The 22,670-nt window shown below is 37.6% G+C and overlaps 1 protein-coding gene across 3 annotated transcripts in view; it reads right to left on the reverse strand.

The window, feature by feature from the left end:
• Positions 1–20,919, reverse strand: part of LOC131355780 (collagen alpha-6(VI) chain-like) — a 39,970-nt gene extending 19,051 nt beyond the window's left edge. For 2 of the 3 annotated variants that reach the window (XM_058394273.1, XM_058394264.1), the window contains exons 1-16: positions 19,108–19,155; positions 14,680–14,767; positions 13,889–14,497; positions 11,484–12,068; positions 10,745–11,362; positions 9,584–10,201; positions 8,551–9,111; positions 7,820–8,377; positions 6,567–7,142; positions 5,744–6,325; positions 5,237–5,577; positions 4,986–5,064; positions 4,613–4,758; positions 433–525; positions 248–301; positions 63–134 (exon numbers count right to left, since the gene is read on the reverse strand). In XM_058394273.1, the coding sequence (XP_058250256.1) occupies positions 63–134; positions 248–301; positions 433–525; positions 4,613–4,758; positions 4,986–5,064; positions 5,237–5,577; positions 5,744–6,325; positions 6,567–7,142; positions 7,820–8,377; positions 8,551–9,111; positions 9,584–10,201; positions 10,745–11,362; positions 11,484–12,068; positions 13,889–14,497; positions 14,680–14,767; positions 19,108–19,140 (5,613 nt within the window). In that variant the 5' untranslated portion in view covers positions 19,141–19,155. Of the gene's footprint in view, positions 1–62; positions 135–247; positions 302–432; positions 526–4,612; positions 4,759–4,985; positions 5,065–5,236; positions 5,578–5,743; positions 6,326–6,566; positions 7,143–7,819; positions 8,378–8,550; positions 9,112–9,583; positions 10,202–10,744; positions 11,363–11,483; positions 12,069–13,888; positions 14,498–14,679; positions 14,768–19,107; positions 19,156–20,762 lie in introns of those variants that run through there. The other variant, XM_058394282.1, reaches the window with a different exon arrangement.
• Between the last annotated feature and the right edge of the window lie 1,751 nt (positions 20,920–22,670).

The raw sequence follows: 22,670 nt of genomic DNA on the forward strand, positions 1-22,670 counted from the left end.
TTGAGCCTGTTTGATTATTTTATTTGTAATATGTAGTATATATTGAGGTGAACCACTGCTACCTTTAGCCCTCTTCTCCCATGACAGCCTGGATGCCCTTGAGTTCCTTTCAGACCTTCGGGCCCTCTCTCCCCCTGTAATACAACAATGATTCAGTATGAAAAATCAATAAATAAAGAACTGCTGTAAGTTCGGTATGCTAAAAGAAAAGATATGTTTTTTCTGTAATAGAGTTAGTGTTACATACCATTCCTCCTTCTTCTCCAGGAAATCCAGGATGTCCATTCCGTCCATGAGAGCCCTGTTAAGAGGCAACAGACAATTTAACAATGTGCAATTCAATGAAAGGGTCATTTTACACTGTGTATTAAATCTGAATTGTCCATTCTGTATTGTATCAGACATTACACAATAATATATGACATGTGATACCTTTGTCCCTGGGGGTCCTTGAGGTCCTCGTGTCCCTTCGTCACCCGTACATTTACAGATCACATTACAGCACTCTCGTGACATCACATCATTCTGGAAAGAGAATAAGAGTAATGGACATATATACCCATTATTTACACAGAGTAATGCTTTACACAATGTGTGTATGTACAGGGGTTGGACAATGAAACTGAAACGCCTCGTTTTAGACCACAATAATTCATTAGTAAGGTGTAGGGCCTCCCTTTGCGGGCAATACAACATCAATTTGTCTTGGGAATGACAGATACAAATCCTGTACAGTGGCCAGAGGGATTTTGAGCCATTCTTCTTGCAGAATAGTGGCCAGGTCACTACGTGATGCTCATGGAGGAAAATGTTTCCTGACTCGCTCCTCCAAAACACCCCAAAGTGGCTAAATAATATTTAGATCTGGTGACTGTGCAGGCCATGGGAGATGTTCAACTTCACTTTCATGTTCATCAAACCACTCTGTCAACAGTCTTGCTGTGTGTATTGGTGCATTATCATCCTGATACATGGCACCGCCTTCAGGATAAAATGTTTGAACCATTGGGTGCACATGGTCCTCCAGAATGGTTCGGCAGTCCTTGGCAGTGACACGCCCATCTAGCACAAGTATTGGGCCTAGGGAATGCCATGATATTGCAGCCCAAACCATCACTGATCCACCCCATGCTTCACTCTGGGCATGCAACAGTCTGGGTGGTATGCTTCTTTGGGGCTTCCCCACACCGTAACTCTCCGGATGTGGGAAAGACAGTGAAGGTGGACTCATCAGAGAACAATACATGTTTCACATTGTCCACAGCCCAAGATTTTCGCTGCTGGCACCATTGAAACCGACATTTGGCACTGGCACGAGTGACCAACGGTTTGGCTATAGCAGCCCAGCCATGTACATTGACCCTGTGGAGCTCCCGACGGACAGTTTTGGTGGAAACAGGAGAGTTGAGATGCACATTTAATTCTGCAGTGAGTTGGGCAGCTGTGGTTTTATGTTTTTTGGATACAATCCGGGTTAGCACCCGGACATCCCTTTCAGAAAACTTCCTCTTGCGTTGGATGTGGTTCATCCTTCTTGGTGGTATGCTGACATTACCCTGGATACCGTGGCTCTTGATACATAGACTTGCTGTCTTAGTCACAGATGCGCCAGCGAGACATGCACCACAATCACGTGCACAATTTGTCCTCTTTTGAACTCTGATACGTCATCCATAATGTTGCAATATTTTAAGCAAACTGTGCTATTACTCTGCAAATTAAATCTTCACACTCTGCTCTTACTGGTGGAATGTGCAATCAATGAAGATTGGCCACCAGGCTGGTCAAATTTAGCCATGAAACCTCCAACACTAAACTGGCCGGTGTTTCAGTTTCATTGTCCAACCCCTGTGTATATATACACTATATTGCCAAAAGTATTCGCTCACCCATCCAAATAATCAGAATCAGGTGTTCCAATCACTTCCATGGCCACAGGTGTATAAAATCAAGCACCTAGGCATGCAGACTGTTTTTACAAACATTTGTGAAAGAATGGGTCGCTCTCAGGAGCTCAGTGAATTCCAGCGTGGAACTGTGATAGGATGCCACCTGTGCAACAAATCCAGTCGTGAAATTTCCTCGCTCCTAAATATTCCACAGTCAACTGTCAGCTGTATTATAAGAACGTGGAAGTGTTTGGGAATGACAGCAACTCAGCCACAAAGTGGTAGGCCACGTAAACTGACGGAGCGGGGTCAGTGGATGCTGAGGCACATAGTGCGAAGAGGTCGCCAACTTTCTGCAGAGTCAATCGCTGCAGACCTCCAAACTTCATGTGGCCTTCAGATTAGCTCAAGAACAGTGCGCAGAGAGCTTCATGGAATGGGTTTCCATGGCCGAGCAGCTGCATCCAAGCCATACATCACCAAGTGCAATGCAAAGCGTCGGATGCAGTGGTGTAAAGCACGCCGCCACTGGACTCTAGAGCAGTGGAGATGCGTTCTCTGGAGTGACGAATCGCGCTTCTCCATCTGGCAATCTGATGGACGAGTCTGGGTTTGGCGGTTGCCAGGAGAACGGTACTTGTCTGACTGCATCGTGCCAAGTGTAAAATTTGGTGGAGTGGGGATTATGGTGTGGGGTTGTTTTTCAGGAGCTGGGCTTGGCCCCTTAGTTCCAGTGAAAGGAACTCTGAATGCTTCAGCATACCAAGACATTTTGGACAATTCCATGCTCCCAACTTTGTGGGAACAGTTTGGAGCTGGCCCCTTCCTCTTCCAACATGACTGTGCACCAGTGCACAAAGCAAGGTCCATAAAGACATGGATGACAGAGTCTGGTGTGGATGAACTTGACTGGCCTGCACAGAGTCCTGACCTCAACCCGATAGAACACCTTTGGGATGAATTAGAGCGGAGACTGAGAGCCAGGCCTTCTCGTCCAACATCAGTGTGTGACCTCTCAAATGCACTTCTGGAAGAATGGTCAAAAATTCCCATAAACACACTCCTAAACCTTGTGGACAGCCTCCCCAGAAGAGTTGAAGCTGTTATAGCTGCAAAGGGTGGACCGACGTCATATTGAACCCTATGGATTAGGAATGGGATGTCACTTAAGTTCATATGCAAGTCAAGGCAGGTGAGCGAATACTTTTGGCATATATATATATATATATATATATATATATATATATATATATATATATTAGGCAGCAAGTGAACTTTTTTTTTTATTATTGACTTTTAATATGTATCTTCCAGAACAGAAGTCCAAAGGAAAACAATTGTACGGTATACTAATTACAAATAAATATTTCTGATGCACAAAATAAAGGGATTCCAAACAGATCACAGTGATAAAGTAAATACAAAAAATATACAATAACAAGATAATATTTAGGTAAATAAATTCAAGAGTAACAAAGGTATAATGCAGCGTAAAATCCAGCATAAATAAGTTTTCACATTCCTAAGTGGTCTAATACAGGCTTCCATATTTTCCAAAATATATCTAGCTTATCATTGTCAATAAATCGTAACTTCTCAATATGAATAATGTCCGCTAACTCAGTCAGCAACATCAAATGTTGGAACAGTGTTGAGTTTCCACCTCTGAAGAAACAATCTCTTTGCAAGAACCATAAATAAAGAAATACCGTCTTTCATATGTACTAAAAGAAGGTACAGAAATCACCCCGAAAATGGCAATCATTGGATCTAATATCTTTTTTATACACTTTTGAAAGCAGTTTGAAAATATCAGTCCAGTACTTGTGAAGGTTACAACATGTCCAAAATGAATGTAGAAGTGTACCCTCCACAATCTTACATTTATTGCATACCGTTGACACTTCAGGAAAAATCTTGTGAAGTTTAATTTTATATATATATATATAATTATATATACTCTATGTAGAGATTTGAATTGGATTAAGTTGTGTCTAGTATTAATTGAACAATCATGTATGTTCTTTAGGCATTCCTCCCACTGTACATCCTCAATCGTGAAGCCTAACTCCTCTTCCCATGATTTCCTAATTGTAGCTGTGTCACTATCTACCAAATCAGTTAATACATTATAGAAATATGACACTGCTTTTGAGTTTCCAGCTTTAACAAGTGAACATTTTGTCCTCAAAGTTGATGTGTTAGAAGCAGGAAAAATGGCCAAGATTTGAGCCAGTTTCACAAGGGCATTTCCATTACCTAAACATTGTTGCAGACCATGGACACCCTTTCATGGAAACAGTATTTCCTGATGGCTATGGCCTTTTTCAGCAGGATAATGTGCTGTGCCACATAACATGGTTTAGGAATGGTTGGTGATCACAACAAGGGGTTTGGGGTATTGACTTTGCCTCCAAATTCTGTGGGATGTACTGGGTAAACAAGTCTAATCCATGTAAGCCCCACCTCACAACTTAGAGGACTTAAAGGAACTGCTGCTAAGATCTTGGTGCCAGATACCACAGCACACCTTTAGGGATCTAGTGGAGTCTATGCCTTAATGGGTCAGGGCAGTTTTGGCACCAAAAGGGGGACCAGCACAATATTAGTTTCAGACAAGTGTGTGTATATATAATTATATATAGACACAGACAGATAGATAGATGGATAGATGGATAGATGGATAGATGGATGGATAGATGGATAGATGGATATTTACTCACAGTCTGCTTCTGCAAAGCACTGGCCACATTTTGCATGCTGATAATAAGAGGCTCTTTGAAGCCAAATCCTCGCCCATACTCCAGCTTCTGGAGGTCTCTGGTGTTTGTGACTCCTTCCAGTGCTACTGTCATCAGTGCATGGATTCCTGTCACACAAATAAAATAAGTAAAAGAACACTAGGAACAGTGATGACCATACACACTTCTATATCTTTAACGTATCTTTTATGTCACTGATAAATGAAAAAAAAGTCATATAATCTATATTTTCAAAATAATTAACACAGACCCATCTTTGGTGATACTTTGACTGTATGTATATTACATAATACACACACCACACACACCCAAAATCTAAATACTTTCCCCTTACCACTTTTCCTGAGATTCTCTGAGGCCACCATGAGGACATCAACAGGTGCATCCAGACCATCAGTGAAAATAATCACTACCTGAACAGGTTAGCCAGTGTAGTTTAAGTATTTGTTTTTAATGAGGTAAAGAGTGTAGCTCAAAATTAAAATATCAGTAATGCTACTATTTTCACACCTTGAAAGAACATCTCACTAGGAAAGGCTACATAGTTCACAGTTTATGCGCACAAAGAATGATAATATTGCTTACCTTTACACCAGCTTTGGAGGCTGTAAACTTATCCTGAAATGAGCGCAGGAGCTGGCCGTTAAAAGCCAGATTTTGAGTCTCATTATGTCCCATCAGTTTCTTCACTGTTTCTTCATTGTAATGCTCAAAATTAGTGTCATACAGTATCCTGCCATTGCTAGCAACCAAACGGAAACCAATATTGGTTGGTTGTAGATTGGATAGACAGCACACATTGTGTGCAGCAGTGATGTATCTGATAATCTCAGGCAGGACGACCTGCAGCTTATACTGGCTACTAAAGAGTGACTGTGATCTTCTACGGGAGATATCAAATCCAACTCCAATATCTACAGTGCACTCTGTAAGAAGAAGCAAATACTGTGTTAACTGGAGACTCTATGTATTTAAGGTTAAACGCATATGTAAAGCTTTTTCACTTATTCAATACATTAAAGTCTTGAAAATATTCAAATGCCAACACCTTCATATTCAGGGATATTAACAATGTTTGCCTTCTATACTTACCAGCTTCTATCTTTTGGGGTTCATTGCAAATGCTGTCGATCACCTGCTGTGTTGTTCTGTTTAATTTGAGGTGGTCAAAATTGTCCACAAAAAACAGCCTTTCAGGTGACCCAGCAATGTAGCCAAGCTCTTCTTTTTTGATGTCGCCTATTCCAATCACAAACATCGCAATGCCCTGTGCCCTCAATTTATCAGCTGCATCATTGACGTCATCATTTGATTCTCCATCAGTGATCAGTAGCAGGTTCTGTGAAATTCCTTCTTGAATGCGACTCCCTTTACTGGTGTGGAAGAACTCTTGCACTTCATTCAGAGCAGCTCCAATGCGTGTTCCTTCTTTCATTTGCGTTATGGACTGAATGTCCCTCTTCACATCCTGTTCATTATCATATTTATTTAAGTAAAATTCCTTTCTGTAGTTTGAACTAAACTGAGCTACACCAACTCTAAAGAGATCTTGTTTGATGCGAAGATTGTCAATGAGGCTAAGCATAAAACTGATCATGGTCTTCCAAGGCCCCTCTTTAATGCTTTCAGACCCGTCAATCAAAATAACCAAGTCAGCTGCTGCTTTCCGACACTCTGAAAAACAGTGAAGTCAAACCAAAATTAGAGTTTATGTAATGTGTTACTGGGATGTGGTACTCTTTATGATAATACATACATTTGGTACTCTATAAGCTAAGAAAATTATTATTTCACCTTGGAGCAATAACTGCTGCTTAAATATGTGCATTATCCTATTTCAGTTAACATGTAAAGTAGAAACTTAAAGCTTAAAGTCTATATTTTCAATGGTGAGATGTTAACATAATGCAATCACCTGGTTTAGTGTTGTTGCAAATCACACTGGAAATGTTTTTTTGTAGGCCCTTCAATGCTTCAAAGTCATCAACCTTGAAAATCTTGTTTTTGTCTTTGGTAATGATTTCTAGCTCAGTTGTTGTTGCATCAGCCACTCCAATACCATAAACATTAACACCAGAATTGTGAAACTTATTGGCAGCGTTGGTTAAATGTTCTTTATCTGTGGCCTCGCCATCCGTGATGACAAACAGCATCTGTGGGACACCTTTTGCACCTCTTCCACCATTGGATTCACTAAAGTAGTCCAGTGAGTAAATGAGTGCTTTGGCTGTGTATGTGTTCCCACCTTTATGCTTTAGATTATTTATAGCATCCCGCAGTTCCCGTTTGCTGTAGTACTGATTAAGGGAAAATTTGGTCTCTGCTTCATCAGAGTAGAGAATAGTACAAAAACGGACACTGTCTTTTCCAACCTGTGTGGAGTTCACCACTGAGTTCATGAAGAACTTCATACTCATAAAGCTATCATGGCTAATGCTGCTGGAATCATCCACTAAGAAGACGACATCTGCTACTTGTGATTTTTGACATTCTGAAAAGAAAAGAACCAAAGATAACAAAACAAGATAATTAATAAGTAGACCATTTAAATAAACTGGCCATATAAAAGGAAAATTGTTTATTCTATCTAGTTATCTATCTACAAACAGTATACCTATATATGAACAACAAAGAAAGAAAAAATTCACAATGAAAAAAGATCTTCACAGATCTTTTGTTGACTGCAGAACAATAAACAGAACAAAACCCACATGTTCACATTTCAAAAAATTGTTTCATAAAAGACAAATGAAAATGTGCAATAAATTTCTGTAAGATTGTCTGTCACTAACTGGTTATTGTCAATATTCTAATGTCCACCATTTCCTTTTAAGGCTGTATGATGAATGAATAAATAAATAAATAAATTCTTTTAGTTTATTATTTACCCTATGTTCACCTAATATGCACAGAAAATATATCCACACTCTCAGAGAAAGGTTATATTTAGAACCCTATTTCATTTTGTTTCTATTCTAGTAGGTTATATGCAAAACCACATTTAGAAAGAAAGAATAAGGAAGGAAAATTAAATTTAGTTTGATCATTTGTTACAAAATTGAATAAAAATGGTGAAAAAATGTTCTGTGTCAGTAGCATGAAGCACATTTACTGCTTGCATTCACTTTTACTGAAAAATGTATGTGAAATTATCCTAATATCACTCACCATCAGCAGAAATGCAGATCTTAAGCAAGAGATCTTTATCTAAGAAGTTCAGTGCATCAAAATCTCTTTCCAGATAAACATTTTCCTGAATTCCACTGATCTCTCGCAGTTGTGTGCTGTTAGCATTACGTACTCCTATAGAGTATATTGTAATGCCCTTGTTTCTGAGGGCTTGTGCAGGCTGAGCAACTGCATCCTGAGATTCACCATCCGTGATCACAATGAGGATTTGTGGAGTGCTGGGACGACCCCCTTCTGGTGAATCAAAGTACTTTGACACGAAATGGAGTGCATCCCCAGTCATAGTGCCTCTGTCCAGCTGTTGCATATCATTAATGGCCTGCTGCATTTCAAATTTGTCATAAAATCGATTAAGGGAAAATTCAGCATTTGAGTGTGAGCTGAATTGGACCACTCCGACCTGTACACTATCCTTGCCAATTACTGACTTAGAAATGATTGTATTCATGAATTTCTTCATTTTTGAGAAGTCCACAGGGTCAATGCTTCCTGAACCATCAACCAAAAAGATAACATCTGCCAACATGTTCTTACAGGCTGTGAAAAAGAAAAAAATGCTTGATAGTCAACATAATCCAGAAAATCATTTTTTAAAAATTAACATTCTAAATAAAACACTATATATTGTTAATGTATTTATTTAAAGTCTGAATTTATTGAGCATTAATATATTTTGTTTAAAAAGTTGAATGCACATTTGCCACCCTTACCCTCATCTGAACAAATATCAGTAAGAATTTCATTTTTCAGTGGTTTCAGGGCATCAAAGTTAGTGACATAGTACATCCTGTTTGGGTCAGCTGCTATCTCCAAGAGCTCTGTCTCATTTGCATCTTTCACTCCAATGGCATATATGGTCACCCCCTGTGCTCTCAGCTGTGTTGCTGGCTCTTTCACTTTGTCCTGGGACTCTCCATCAGTAATGACAATGAGTATCTCTTGAACCTTAGTGCCACGAGTTTTTTCAGCCTCCTTGAAAAGTGGGCCCATGAAAGACAAAGCCTTCCCAGTCTGAGTGCCTCCACCTCTCTGCACAATGCTGTCCACAGCTCGTTCAAGAGAGGCTCTGTCTTTATGCTCATTCAGTCTAAACTCCAGTGTGGGGTTACTTTCATATTTCACCACGCCCACACGCACCTGCTTTGGTCCAATACTAAACATGAGCAGAAACTCAAGAATGAACTTTTTCATGTCCTGAAAGTCTGGTGGATGAATACTCCCAGAGTGGTCAATGAGGAAATAGATGTCTGCTTCTTCTGTCTGGATACATCCTGAAAATGTAATATGTTTATAAATGAGCAAAACTGATAGTTGTTCAAAAAATTATTCCTAGTAGAAAAGCCTAACTCAGAAAAGTGATAATGCTTTAATCCATTGTAATCAGACCTCCAACAGGTAAAATGTATTGATTCCAGCTTATGCATCACTTTACTTAATAAACACTACCTAATAAAACATACATTTTATGGTATGAACCTTTTGAGTTGAGAATGTGTCTTTTAAATGCTTTGTGAGTTTTCATTTGTAACATAATTCCATTGTTTTCAGCCTAATGTTACTAAACTGACAATTGCGACAGAGACTTGGCATACGAATATGACCTTGCTCTTGGCATCTATATTTTTCTGAGCTGAAGCACAAAAATTAGAACCAAGAAAAGTTGACTTAGAATGTTCTGAGTACAGTGTATTGTGCAATAGCTAAACTAACATGGTTTATCAGGGTGAAGGTGTAATGTCTTACCTTGCTTTAAAGTGTATCTAACAGACTTGTCAACTGCTGACCGGACAACATTGTTGCACAGTGTTTTCCTCAATACTTTTTCCACTGTATTAATCTTAGCAAAGCTCCCCACACTAAACACAAACCTCTCAGGAGGATAAGATGCAATCTCTTTTAGCCTTTTCACATTATCTTTCATGACTCCCAAGGCATAGACCAGGACTCCACTGCGCCTTAGTTCTGCAGCCTCTAACGTGACATTATCCAGTGAGTCCCCCTCTGTTATGACCACAGCAATCTGCTGCACTCCTAAGTCATGTCGGCTGCCTGTGTCCTTGGTGAAGAGTTTCTCTCTTGCAAACTTCAGGGCCTTGCTAGTACTGGATTCCCCACCCCAAAATGGTAAAAGTTTAACGTACTGCAGGATCTCATCTTTGTTTCCAAAAGTGTTTAGGTAGAATTCAGCTGCGGGTGTGTCACTGTAAAGCACCATTCCCACTCGCACACTGTCAGAGCCAATCTCCAAGCCACTAATCATCCGATGGAGAAAGTTACGGACCAGCCTGATGTTTGAAGCAGAGATGCTGTCTGACACATCCACAATAAACACTATATCAGCCAGTGGAGCTGATTTGCAGTCTGTGACACAAAAAGAGAAACATAAATATATATATCATTTTAACATAAATCTAAATTTTTCTGGTGAATCACAGTAATTTTGGTCATGTTAATTTTGGTCAATCAAACACAGTTGTTGAAATTCCTACATTGATAGAATGTAACCAAATGTTCAAATGTAAGAATCTTCTTAAGTTTGCATCCTCAGTGTGGAATTGAAATCTAAAGTCACCATTGTTTGTCATATATACATTCAATTTGCACAGATTGGAGAAAAAACATTCCAAGAGTGGAATACTCCAGGAGTATTTCACTTTCATTTGCTGTGTTTGCTACATACAATTTCAATTGAATTTCTGTCTGTCTGTCTGTCTGTCATTTCAATTCTACCAATAGTTTTTCACTGAAACCATATACAGAACTATTGTTTAAAAGCAATATCACACTTGTAGTTGAAATTACAAGTGTGCTATTGTAATGAATATCAGCGTGCCTATGAATTGGCTGCAAGTGTAATTTTCATCTCTTTCAATTATTTTGTCATTTTAACAAAAAAAAACTGACCTTCAGTTACATTGAACGTTTCCTTAGTTTCAAGGATAGTCTTTACATCTTGTGTTATTTCTGTGCTGTTTTTGCTTTTTGTAACATAGACAAAAGGAACATCCTTTAAGCCAGGTAGACTCTGTGCAGGAAATCCAGGTCGACTATGTGTTCCAGGTCCAGCACGTGGACCCAGGATTATTTCTTTGCTGAAGTCAACATTGATAATAGTTACTTCTTCATCCTTCAATGCACGAACTGCTCTCAGAATATTGTCATCAGATTCTTCTTTGCTTATCACCAGCAGGTACTGTTTATTTCCCTCAGCAATTCGACTCCCTGCTTCAGTGCTGAGGAGGTGAGTGCGTACATAATCCATTGCCTTTCCAAGTTTGCGCTGTCCAGTTCCTCTCAGCCGGAATTTGCGGATGAGTGCAAGCGCTTCATTTTTAGTTTTGTAACCATCAAAACGAAATTCCACTGAAACATCTTCACCAAACTGAGCCAAAGCCATTTGATTGGAAGTACTCCCCACATTAAGTAGATTGGCTAGGCGATTGAGAAACTGTGTCACCTTTAGGGTCTGGTCAACTGAACTGTCCACCAACACAAACACGTCTAAAGCCTTTGGAGCTAGAGCTGAAAGATATAACAGTAACAGTAAACTAACTGGCAGCAGTAGTGGTGAACTGCGATATTACAATAAATTATTACTGTGTATAATCATTGGTAAGGTAAATTTGAGTGAATATAATATTACCGTGCTGCTGGGCCTTCATAGAAATACACACTTTGTCTATTGAGCTGCTTGTTGCTTTGAGCAGCTCCTCGTAGTCACTAAAACTCAGTACAAAACGCTGATATGGTTTATTAGCAATAGACTGCAGGTCGTTGATGCTGGCTTCACCAACCCCAATGGTGAAGATTAACACCCCTTTACTCCGTAGCTCCATGGCTGGACTCTTCATCTCATCAGCTGAGTCACCATCTGTGATCACTACAGCAATCTGAGGCACATTCAGGTCGATCCGACTGCCACTGCCTTTTGTGAAATAATACTTTTCAATAAAGCTGAGAGCTTTTCCGGTTTCAGTGCCTCCTTTTAGGTAGGTGAGTTTGTCAATCTTCTCCAGTAGGTCATTTTTATCTGCATACTCCCCCAACAGGAACTCTCTGTGAGGTTCGTTACTAAACTGTGCCAAACCAACTCTGATTTTTTTGGGATTAATATCAAGATCCATTACGAACTTGTGCAGGAACTTCTTCACCTTCAGAAAGTCTGCATCACCAATGCTACCAGAACTATCCACAAGGAACACAATGTCAGCCAAATTAGCTTTGCACCCTAGAAATAAAAATACAGGAATAAAACACACATTAGTTAGTTAAGTCATTTTATAATTTATTTATTTCAAACAATATAGTGTGTATATAGTATATATAGTGTAAACGTATCACAAGACACCCACACATTGCTAGGGTTGATGTGTTTGATAAGGGAGAGAGTATACCATCCCTCCCACCCAGAGAGCAGCTTTGCTCCTAGCCACAGAAGTTACTGTCAAGGTTCATTCTTGATTTCTAGACAACAGGCAAAATGTCTTTCTGTTGTGCGTGGTTTATGTATTGCCATTCTATAATTTGTGAAACACTCAGTTGCATAATGTGTATCTTTGGTCACATCTCTTCACAGAACCTTTTAATGGATTGATTAGCAGGTGTCACTGTAAAGTTGCAAGTGGACATGTAGTTTTATAGTGAGATCATAACACAGTTTATCAAATTTTTAAATTCATTTTGTTAATAATGTAACATTTCCTATTTCCCTCACTGCTTATATGATAAAAAAGTTGTTGTTTTCACAGGCAGTACATTATACCTCATTGGCTAATCACTGTGATAAAGATGCAAACAACTATGCTACAGTGGCTTTAGAAAGTATTCACTCCCCTGCACATTTTCACAGTTATTGTATTATACCTATAAGTTAAAATTAATTAGATATACTTTTTGGTTTGTTATATATACCCTGTAATCCATAATGAGAAATGACAACATGTTTGAAAATAATAATAATAAAAATAATCTAAATCAAAAACATAAATATCTCATTTAGCTTAATGTTCAGACTCTTGTTTGAGCTCCGGTGCATCCTGCTGGTTCTGATTATCTAAGAACTAAGAACAATTATATAAGTCTCTAGACTGTGACTGGAGTCCACTCTGGGCTAACAGACATAACATGAAAAGGCACACAACAGTGACATCTGATTGTTTCCAGACATAAATCTGAGCCTGGGTATAAAACCTTTTGTAAAGTTTTCAATTTTCCCAGGACCACAATGGGTTCCATTGTTTTAAAAAATAGGAAGTCTGGAACCATCAGGGGTCTCAATTATCAAAGCGTATGTGGGACAAGTTCTAAATATGTAAGATTCACAGATACACATAAAACTGTGAATGCACAGCTGTACATAGTGGGCGTTAATAACTCCCATATGTTTTAAACTTCTCCCATATGTTTTAAACTTCTCCCATATGTTCTAAACAAGGCCAGGCTTGTTTGCATAAACATCCCCATGCTGCCATATATTGTAAATACTTCCCTTACAGGTCACGGGGAGCCTGTGCCTATGTCAGGCATCATCGGGCATCAAGGCAGGATACACCCTGGACAGGGTGCCAACCCATCACAGGGCACACACACTACAGGCAATTTAGAGACTCCAAAGAGCCTAGAAGCATGTCTTTGGACTGTGGGAGGAAACCCACCAAGAACATGCAAACTCCACACACACACACAGTGAGGTTTATTAATGTGAAATAAAATCTATCAATGTATGCTTGACGTAGCTCATATTATTAGATAATAATATTTATTAGGGAACATACATTTTTTAAAAATGGCTCTATGGTGCTTATTTACTAGTTGTTGCATTTACATTGCCAGTTTCATGCCATAAGTATCGTGAGTCACACAACACATATGAAAGTGTGAGAATGTGACTGACAAAACACAATTCACATATTCACATTTTTGCTTTGTAAAATCTGCCACATCCTTCATTCCCACTCTTTTCCAAACACAAACACATCCCTTGCATATACTAATGAATTCTCGAAGGTCAACAAGCTAAACATAAAGCACATCAAAAGTCTACTTTACCTTGTGGCACATGAGATACTTGACGTGTCGCTTCCTCCACTGTTGTACAAAGCACCTGGACAAAACTCTGGGAGATTCCTTGCAAAGCTGCAAAATCAGACACACTGTAGATGTGCTGCTCATGTGGCTTAGTGGCAATTTCCTTCAGCTGCTCCATATCGGCATCTTTAATACCAATGGCATAAAGTATGATTCCCTGGTTCTTCAGGTCCTGTGCATGAGGCTCCACGTTGTCCTGTGACTCTCCATCTGTGATAACCACGGCAATTTGAGGCACCCCATCTTTAGCACGACTTCCTGCTTCTTTCACAAAGTGCTGCTTCAGTAAGAAGTTTAACCCTAGTCCAGTCTTGGTGCCACCTCCTCGATATAAGAGATTTGTGATGTAGTCAAGAATCTCCTGCTTGGTTTCAAAGCCATTAAGGTAGAATTCAGAGTGTGGTGAGTCACTGTACTGCACTAGGCCAATCTGAACTTTGTCAGGGCCCACATCGAAACTGTTCACCAAAGTGAGGAGGAAATCACGGATCTTTTGGAAGTTTTCTGTGCCAATACTCCAAGAACCATCCACCAGTAAGACAATATCAGCTAATGCTTCCTGTGTACATACTGGGAAAGGAAATGTCCAGGTCATTTGTAAAGTAAAAGTTTTGTAAATAAAATAATTTACACTCTTTGGGTCCAGTAAACATCAGTTTTTCTTTAGCTGTTACCTTTTAAATTATTCTGTTAATTAAATTAAAATGACATGCATTTTAAGCATGCAGTTCACTTGTGTGAACTGTACATACCTGTTTTCTGTGCACTGCACACAAGGAAACCTGATGCTAAAATAAAGAGAGGCAGCAGTCCTTTTATAGTTCCCATGGCCTCAGTGATCTAATAAACAAATGAAGTATAATAACAAGTATGTTCATATAATTTGTACAGCATGCCAAGGAATATTAAATTGCATGTGGAGATGCTTAATGAAATTACTAACGTAATTCACACTGAACATCTGGCAAGCTCGAAATGCTGCAAGGCATTTGAGACCATGTGAGCACAGTAAAGATTTAAAAACCATGCAAAAAGCAGGCTATTAAATTGTAACTAGGAAATTGACAAACATTTGATGTCTAATATTCTATAAAAGTCTGAAAGACTCACTGAAAGTCACTTTTTGTCATATTCTTAGAAAATAGCATGTCTTTGAAGACCAATACACATCCTGACCAGCTGTGTGATCTGGGACCAGTGAGAATAACCTGGCCTTTGCTAAATAAAATGAATTGTGAGTTCCAAACATAACCTTGAGGTTGCAAGCAGCCACAAAGACAAGCACAGAAGCACATTACTTCCACTGCGGGGAGCTCACAGTTCAGTAAACCATATTTTGTTTTTATAGTTCTCTGTCAATATATTTAGTTAATCTTCTATTTATTCTTAGATTTCTGTTAAAGATTTTGGACTATAATACTTCATGTATTGTTTCTGGTAAGAATTCAAGTTAAAAGTCTTGAAAAAAGGCCCCAAACAATATCCCAGTAATTAGTGGTTCATATCTAGTCCTGAGTCTTCCAAATCTTGTACTTTCTTTGAAGCTTTTTCTGCATGTATACTGTATATATATATATATATATATATATATATATGTATATATATATATATATATATATATATATATATACATACATACATACATGGAATTATAAATAAGGATAGATATTGTTAATAAAAGTGTTAGCATAGGGAATTGACATTGCCACCAACAGCATAATTCTATAACATATATTATTCAAACATATTCAGTCATTCTATTCAAAATGGAAATTGAACTGCTTAATTGTGCAGTTTCTTAATTGTGCAGTTTCTTTGGATAAGAAAAATAAATGAATAAACCAAAACATGAAGAAGATAAGAATATAAAATGGAAAAGTGAACTTAATCTATTTTTTTTAATTACTGAGTAAGCATACTGATTTAATGGGAGTTTAATCAGAGTTTCAAACCACATTAAACTAAACTGCTTGTGTCTTGCAACATTGTGTACAAAGTACGACTCAGTGATCATGGGTTTCATTTTGGATATATCTGTCCTCCCCATACAAAATGGACAATACTAATTCAGTTTCATGTTGGCTCAGTTGAACTTCTGGGATATCTTATGTGTTTATGTTATAATTCTTTTTAAGGCAAATGTAGAAAGAACATGGCCATGGAATAGTGAGGGACTAAAAAACTGCTTAGTTACTTTTTCACACAAATTTCATGTTATCTTATAATATTATAAAACAACGTCTTGTTTAAATGGCTTAACAACAATAAATCAGTGCCTGAAGTTGCAGGCTGTGTCACTTGGACAAGACTCTAATCAGTTAACAGCTAATCCTCCCAAGTCTCATAAAGTTTGGTTTTTTTGGTATGTGGCTAAGAAGAAAAAAAATGATTTTTTTTTCCACTATTTTCAAATGTTATCATCTTTCTCACTGTAAATCATTTAATAATTTATTTTCATTGTATTTTCAGTGTATTTCCAGAAACTTTTTATTTAATTTCAGAGCTCAAGAGTTCATGCCATGTATTCCTGAGTGAAACCACCTAGAGCAGCGGTCTCCAACTTTTTTTCCTCTGAGAGCTACTCTTCTGACAAAATGAAGGTGGCCAAGAGCTGCTCATGTTATATTATTAGTAACACTTACATAGCTTATTGCCATAAACCAAACCAGCTGAATAAGCTATATTTGTGTAAACTTTTAATCTTTTAATGTCAATAGCGAACAGTCATATTTTGCAATAAATCATTTTAAACTGACATAAGCCGCAGTTAACTGTTAAGTCGAGGTAACGGATCTAACACAACGGGTTTGCTGAATAGACTTATCAGTTATTATTGTCAGAATTAATTCATTCACATTGATTCTGTTATTTATCAGCAAATTATTACTTACAAATCTCCCGGCACATATCCTGATGTCCTCAGCAAGACTGAAAAAGACTCTTTTAATAAAAAAAAAAAGGAACACCTTTGATTCATTTTTAAACAGAGACCTGAAACTGTATTGGACTTTATGTGATTCAGTAATAGTATTTTTATGGCATTTATATGCATGTGCAATGGGAAAGATTAAACAGTATTTTACTATAAAACGCCAGCTGCACTAATAATAAATGTTTACAGCACACTCATCCTGCATCTTACATCCCACATGGCCCTGTTCCGTTATTAAATGAAAGTTCTCTTATTGATACCAAGAACAGCAAACACTATTTTTGATTGTAGTTCATTTTCCTATATGATTCCTTTTTGCTTTTGAAATTTTTAGATTAAGAGCCTCTCACTGACTACAGACCTGCCAGTTCAAGCACATTTATTATTTTTATATATAGTCAAAGGAGTACAAAGACATACAGAGTTTTTTTTACAATCATTTTGAAATCAGATTGTTCTGTATTTGACTGGAGGACACCTTTATTTGTAAAATATACATTACAGCACAGTGAAATTCTTTTGTAACACATCCCAGCTTGCAATGAAGTTCAGATGAAATACAGTACCCCTGGAGCAAAGTGGGTTAAGGGCCTTGCTCAAGGTTCCAAAATACTTAATCCAAATTATGAGTAACTAGTTTACTACTGACCACTAGTATATTTTACATAATATGGCCAACGTTTGTGGACACCTAACCATCACAACCATATGTGGTTCATCCTTAAACTGCTGCCACAAAAGTAGATGGACTTAGTTGTCTAGAATGTCTTTGCATGCTGTAGCTTTAAAATTTCCCCTTCACTGTTTACAGAGTAGTTTTACAGTTTTGTTTACAGTTTATGGCTATGTGCAGGCAGATGGTCCCAATTCATTTTATATGATGACATTTCTTTTTTCGTAATTGAATGATTTTTCTAAATTTACGTCTAAATAATCCTGCTGTTGTATCAAAGCTCTAGAGGAAAAAGCACTCAGTGGCTTATATATCAGTGGCATTACTGCTGCCTTTGAGCTTCTGATTCCTTTCTTAATAAAAAACACAAACTGTGACAAAAAATGGTAAAAACTTTAATAATAGTCATAATTTTGGAGAAATGTGGGACAAACAAAAGCATCCAGCACTGGTCATGCCTGGGATCATTTTGCCAGACTCAAGAAGCAGAGGGGATAGTCGAGCCCGCCTATGAACAAGACACTGCCCTTCTGCAGGCATTGCCAAAGAATCCAAAACCCAATGAGACGAAACAAGCCAAGTATTAGGATCTGGTGAAGCATTACTGCTGCAAAAGAATTTGCAGACCAGTTCCTCAGAAGTGCTTACACTGTGCTTGGAATGATAAGATTAATATGTCCAAGGTTATAAGCAGTGCCAGAGAGGCCACAGATAGTGGGTGGAGGGATATGGATCAAGAGGAGTAGCCTGTGGTGTAGAACACAAGCCAGGTACTGTAAACAATTCTGGCTGGGTCATCTGGGACATGGTACAATGAGTAAACAACAGAAACACACAGTTTATGGAGCTTGCCATGATGTTAAGCTACAGTCTTTATATATGACTGTCTCCTATAACACTGACATCAGTTTAGCCTTTCTGTTTTTGATTCCTTTCTTAGTTAAAAAAAAGTCTATAAATAATAAACAGACATGGTTTTTAAAAAGGTGAGAAGAACACTATGTGCTCAGCATCTCAGGAACATCTGTACACAAGCACATTTTTGCATATACTGAAGGGTAGAATTTTTTTGCACTTTAAATAGGTGACATTATTCACTATACAGTGCAGCAATTCATCTAATGCTAAGTAGATAGATAGATAATTCCAGATATCCAGCAGCAATAGAGACAGTAACACAAATACAAGTTGTAAATTGCACACTGAACATCTTAGAAATAGTCAGTATACACAGGTTAATGTGATAACTGACCAGAGTTACTGTTAGATATATAAGAAGCAAATAAATACAGTATATAAATCACAATTTAAAAAGGGAGGGGGGGCACAATAAGAGAAATGAGGTTAATTGCAGTGCATCATTGATGTGCAGTTTTATATGTTACAAGGGACAGTGCAAATGGTATTATTTATTCAAATACCTAAGTAAATGTGCAAAGAGCAGCATGAACGTGACAATGAAATTGAGTCTGTTTGTAATGGCAAGATATGCAATAGTGCAAGTAACTAGTGAGTAGTGAAGAGTAAGTAGTGAAGAGAAGAGTGAGTGCACATGACATAATGCTGCACACACACCTTTTTTTTTTTAAATAAAACTTCAGGAACCATCACAGTGACAATGGCATGTCATGAACTAGATCCATGCTTCCTGTCACTCCCTGTGAGACCAAATAAAATTCCTAAGGAAGATCAGAATTATACCATATCATGTTTATCAGTGCACAAGGACAGGCACATAAACACACAGAGAGAGAGAGAGAGAGAGAGAGAGAGACTTCAAACCCATTCTACTTATAAGGTCATAAGTTTGCTGCATCTCCTGTTTCATTTAATGAACTGGAAGTCCAGAAATGGAACCACATTATTAACAGTTAAAAGGAAAGGCACACGAAATTATATTTGCATGGTATTTTTTCTTACATTTCTGTGTACGTTTCTTTCCAATGTTTAATGAGCTGTGTGTACGTATGGTGTATTTATATTTGACCCTTTTTAAAAACTCTTTAACTCCTACTAGCAGCTGTTTCTGTTTGTACAAATTTTTATTTTGCTAAATGAGCAGAATATACACTTCCTGCACAGATGCATGACATTTCTAAATCATTGCAAGTGTGGTCTATCTAGATTAAGCAGAATGCAGTCTTTCCGTGTTTATCAGGATGGGTGAGATTTCTTCGGAATGTTTAGATTGCAAGTAAACATCCTAATCTCTTAAAGCGATACCACAATCATTTAAACAAAATTAAAGACTTGTTTTAAGTGCATAAATAACATTTCATAAAATCTGACAGGCTTCTTTTATTTGATAAAGTTTGAAGAATTGTGTTTACTGTGCCTGTGCCTCATTAAGAAGATTAATCTTCATTTACTTTTATACTTGACCTTCTCTGCTAATGCAACAGTTACATGCAGTAGACCTTCAACAGGTTAAGCACACAAAACCATTCATGGAAATGAACTGATCATAAGTTGAAAAGAGGTTTCCATCAAAGCATTAAAATTAGCATATACTTCAAGTGTAATGGGACTGGTCAAACTCACTTGGTCAAACTTAAATAAATAACGTTTATCAATAGCCAGCAAATTACATAACTAACAGTATGCACTCTCAGATATAAAGGATTTTCTGTGTCACATGTTATGTCATCAAATAAACATCTTTTGTTCTTTTTGCATGCATATTCATACCTTTAAAATTTATTTGAGGTACATAATTCAACTTTAAGGAACTTATGACTAAAGCTTTAGTATCAAAGGTAATTAAAGTTACACCACATGCACTTCTCTAGAAATACAAATGGATGTAGATGTTTCCAGATGGTTGTATGCAAAGGGGCAAAGGGGAAGAAGTTTCCATAATGATCCCAACAGAGAGTGGTGCCTTTATTTCTGAGAGTGTACTCAGCCTAAATAATTTTCAGTAATAAAACAAGTTCAGGTGCATTACAAATTTGTTGCAGCAATTTACTGCATAGCTTTCAATTGTAAATGATTACAGGCAAAAAACAAACAAACAAACGAAAAAAAAAAACGCAAGGTCTCTTCATGATCTTTCTTCATTGTCTAATATCTTACATGCAATACAACTTAACAGTATAATAGTTTAAACATAGACACGGTCAGTTTTATAGTTCATTCACAAAAATAAATATAATAACATACCGCGCAAAAACCGCACTTTTGGACTAGTTCTCCTGTCACTTAGGGAATGATTTTGAAAAGCTGCTCACCTCAAAACTTCGATGTAAATATCATTGAAGCAAATTGTTCTCCAAGATATCGTTCACACTCAATTGTGCTAAACGTGGTTTTCAAACTAAGAAGCAGAACAGCGCAGGATTTCACCGTGTGCGTATATATTACGTGCATTAAATAGTGGGAGTCCAGGGCATACGCATAAGCCACGCCCCACTCCCACTAACTGTACTTATCACAAGATGAGACTTCGCAGACACAGAGTCAAATCCCTTTTTCTTAAACTTACCATGCTCTGTTAAAGTTAAGGTATGGCCACAATTATCATTGAAACCTCTCAGGGATGTTTCTGCGAGACCCTCACCAATATGTATACCATGAGGGATACAGAGAAACCATGTTATGACCTATAAAAATGTATTTTTTTTTAGTTTTAAGTTTTTTTAGTTTAATGCACATGAATGTCATAGTCTCATCTAGAGGATGTGCAGTTCAGCAGCAGTACAATATGCTGAATTTCCCACAGCAGATTACATCTCATTCATTTTTCTCTAAATAATCGAGAACAAATCGTCTCTTAAGAACTCTCAAGGCACAGTGTAACATTGAGCATGCATGTCACACACTAAAACAGCATGACGTCAAGAAAACAGGCGACATTTCAGGCTTAATTTCATTTGTAACAGAAGTATTCATGAATAACAATTGTTTGCATGGCTTTTGCTCAGCCAGACAGCACATTCTTCTGTAGCTTAGTAATGACAGTAGGGAGAGAGTAAAGATAGTAGGGAGATGTTGTATTTTTCTTTTCTTTTTTTCTTTTTTTCTTTTTTTTTGGCAGTCATCCTAATCAAACACATTCTGGTACATACATGGCCCTAGTCTTTGCCTTTCATCATGAATCTTGTGAATCATTCCTGAGTCTGGTATATCCCACAGGAATTCTGTCATTATCATCCTGGCTGTGTTGCAAACATACTTCAGTAATTGAAATAATACAACTATAGCCATCAGCTGAGTCTTTGGACTGTAGTATACAAATTGAAGTCATTCACAACTGGAGCCAAGACGGGAGGTTCATGCTTCAAAGAGCTTACAAGTAATCAGAAATTGCTAGCGATTAATTGTTTTTTAATTGTTTTTTTTTTCTCTTTGCATGTTCAAAACGAAAAATGTGTGCAGTTGTGGCTTTCAGGCTGTTACGTGTAGTGAAAGATGACAGAGCTAAGAAAAACACACACACACCAATTTTTTGCTTGTGTAAGAACAAAATTTAATGGATGCAGAATGCATGTGTTCTTACCCTGCAGTTATTTGCATGAAGTTATGTAGGAAATGAAGTCTGTAAATCAAATAATCGTTCCATAATTTAATGCTACAGCTGTGCTATGCCTTACATGGGCATTTTTGTCATCTTTAACTTCTACAGTGTTTAAAGAAGCTTTCCATGGTTTATATCACTGCATTTTTGTCATTTATTTCAGTATATGGTACCCTCCCTGTAAGAGAAACAAACCAGACCTTGCATGCTTTTTCAGTCTTTCACACTATAAAAAAAAGTTTACACTTATTTCATGTTCTCAAATTGCTACATAACACACTGCAACTGACCCCAAAATGCATAGAAGAAGACAAAAAAATTGAAGTTGTTTGGTGAAACTTGGCACTTTTGTGGGGTTATTTTGCCTGTACTTTGCAAAACAAATGAAAGCCATAGCCAGTAATGAATCTTGACAGAAAGCAGAAGTTTGGTTTTCTGCCAAGAAGTAAAAACATTGTGGAAAGATACAGCTTCCTATTCTATAGTATCACAGGTGAGAACACCATCATGGAATATACAGTACTGTACTTTAGCTATACACTGTATTTACACATTTACCCTCTTGAGAAAAGGCTGTAAAGGAAGCAAAAAGAAAATTCATCACTGTTTTGGTGTGCAATAA

Source organism: Hemibagrus wyckioides, linkage group LG01, assembly GCF_019097595.1.
Source record: "Hemibagrus wyckioides isolate EC202008001 linkage group LG01, SWU_Hwy_1.0, whole genome shotgun sequence".
Classification (NCBI taxonomy): domain Eukaryota; kingdom Metazoa; phylum Chordata; class Actinopteri; order Siluriformes; family Bagridae; genus Hemibagrus; species Hemibagrus wyckioides.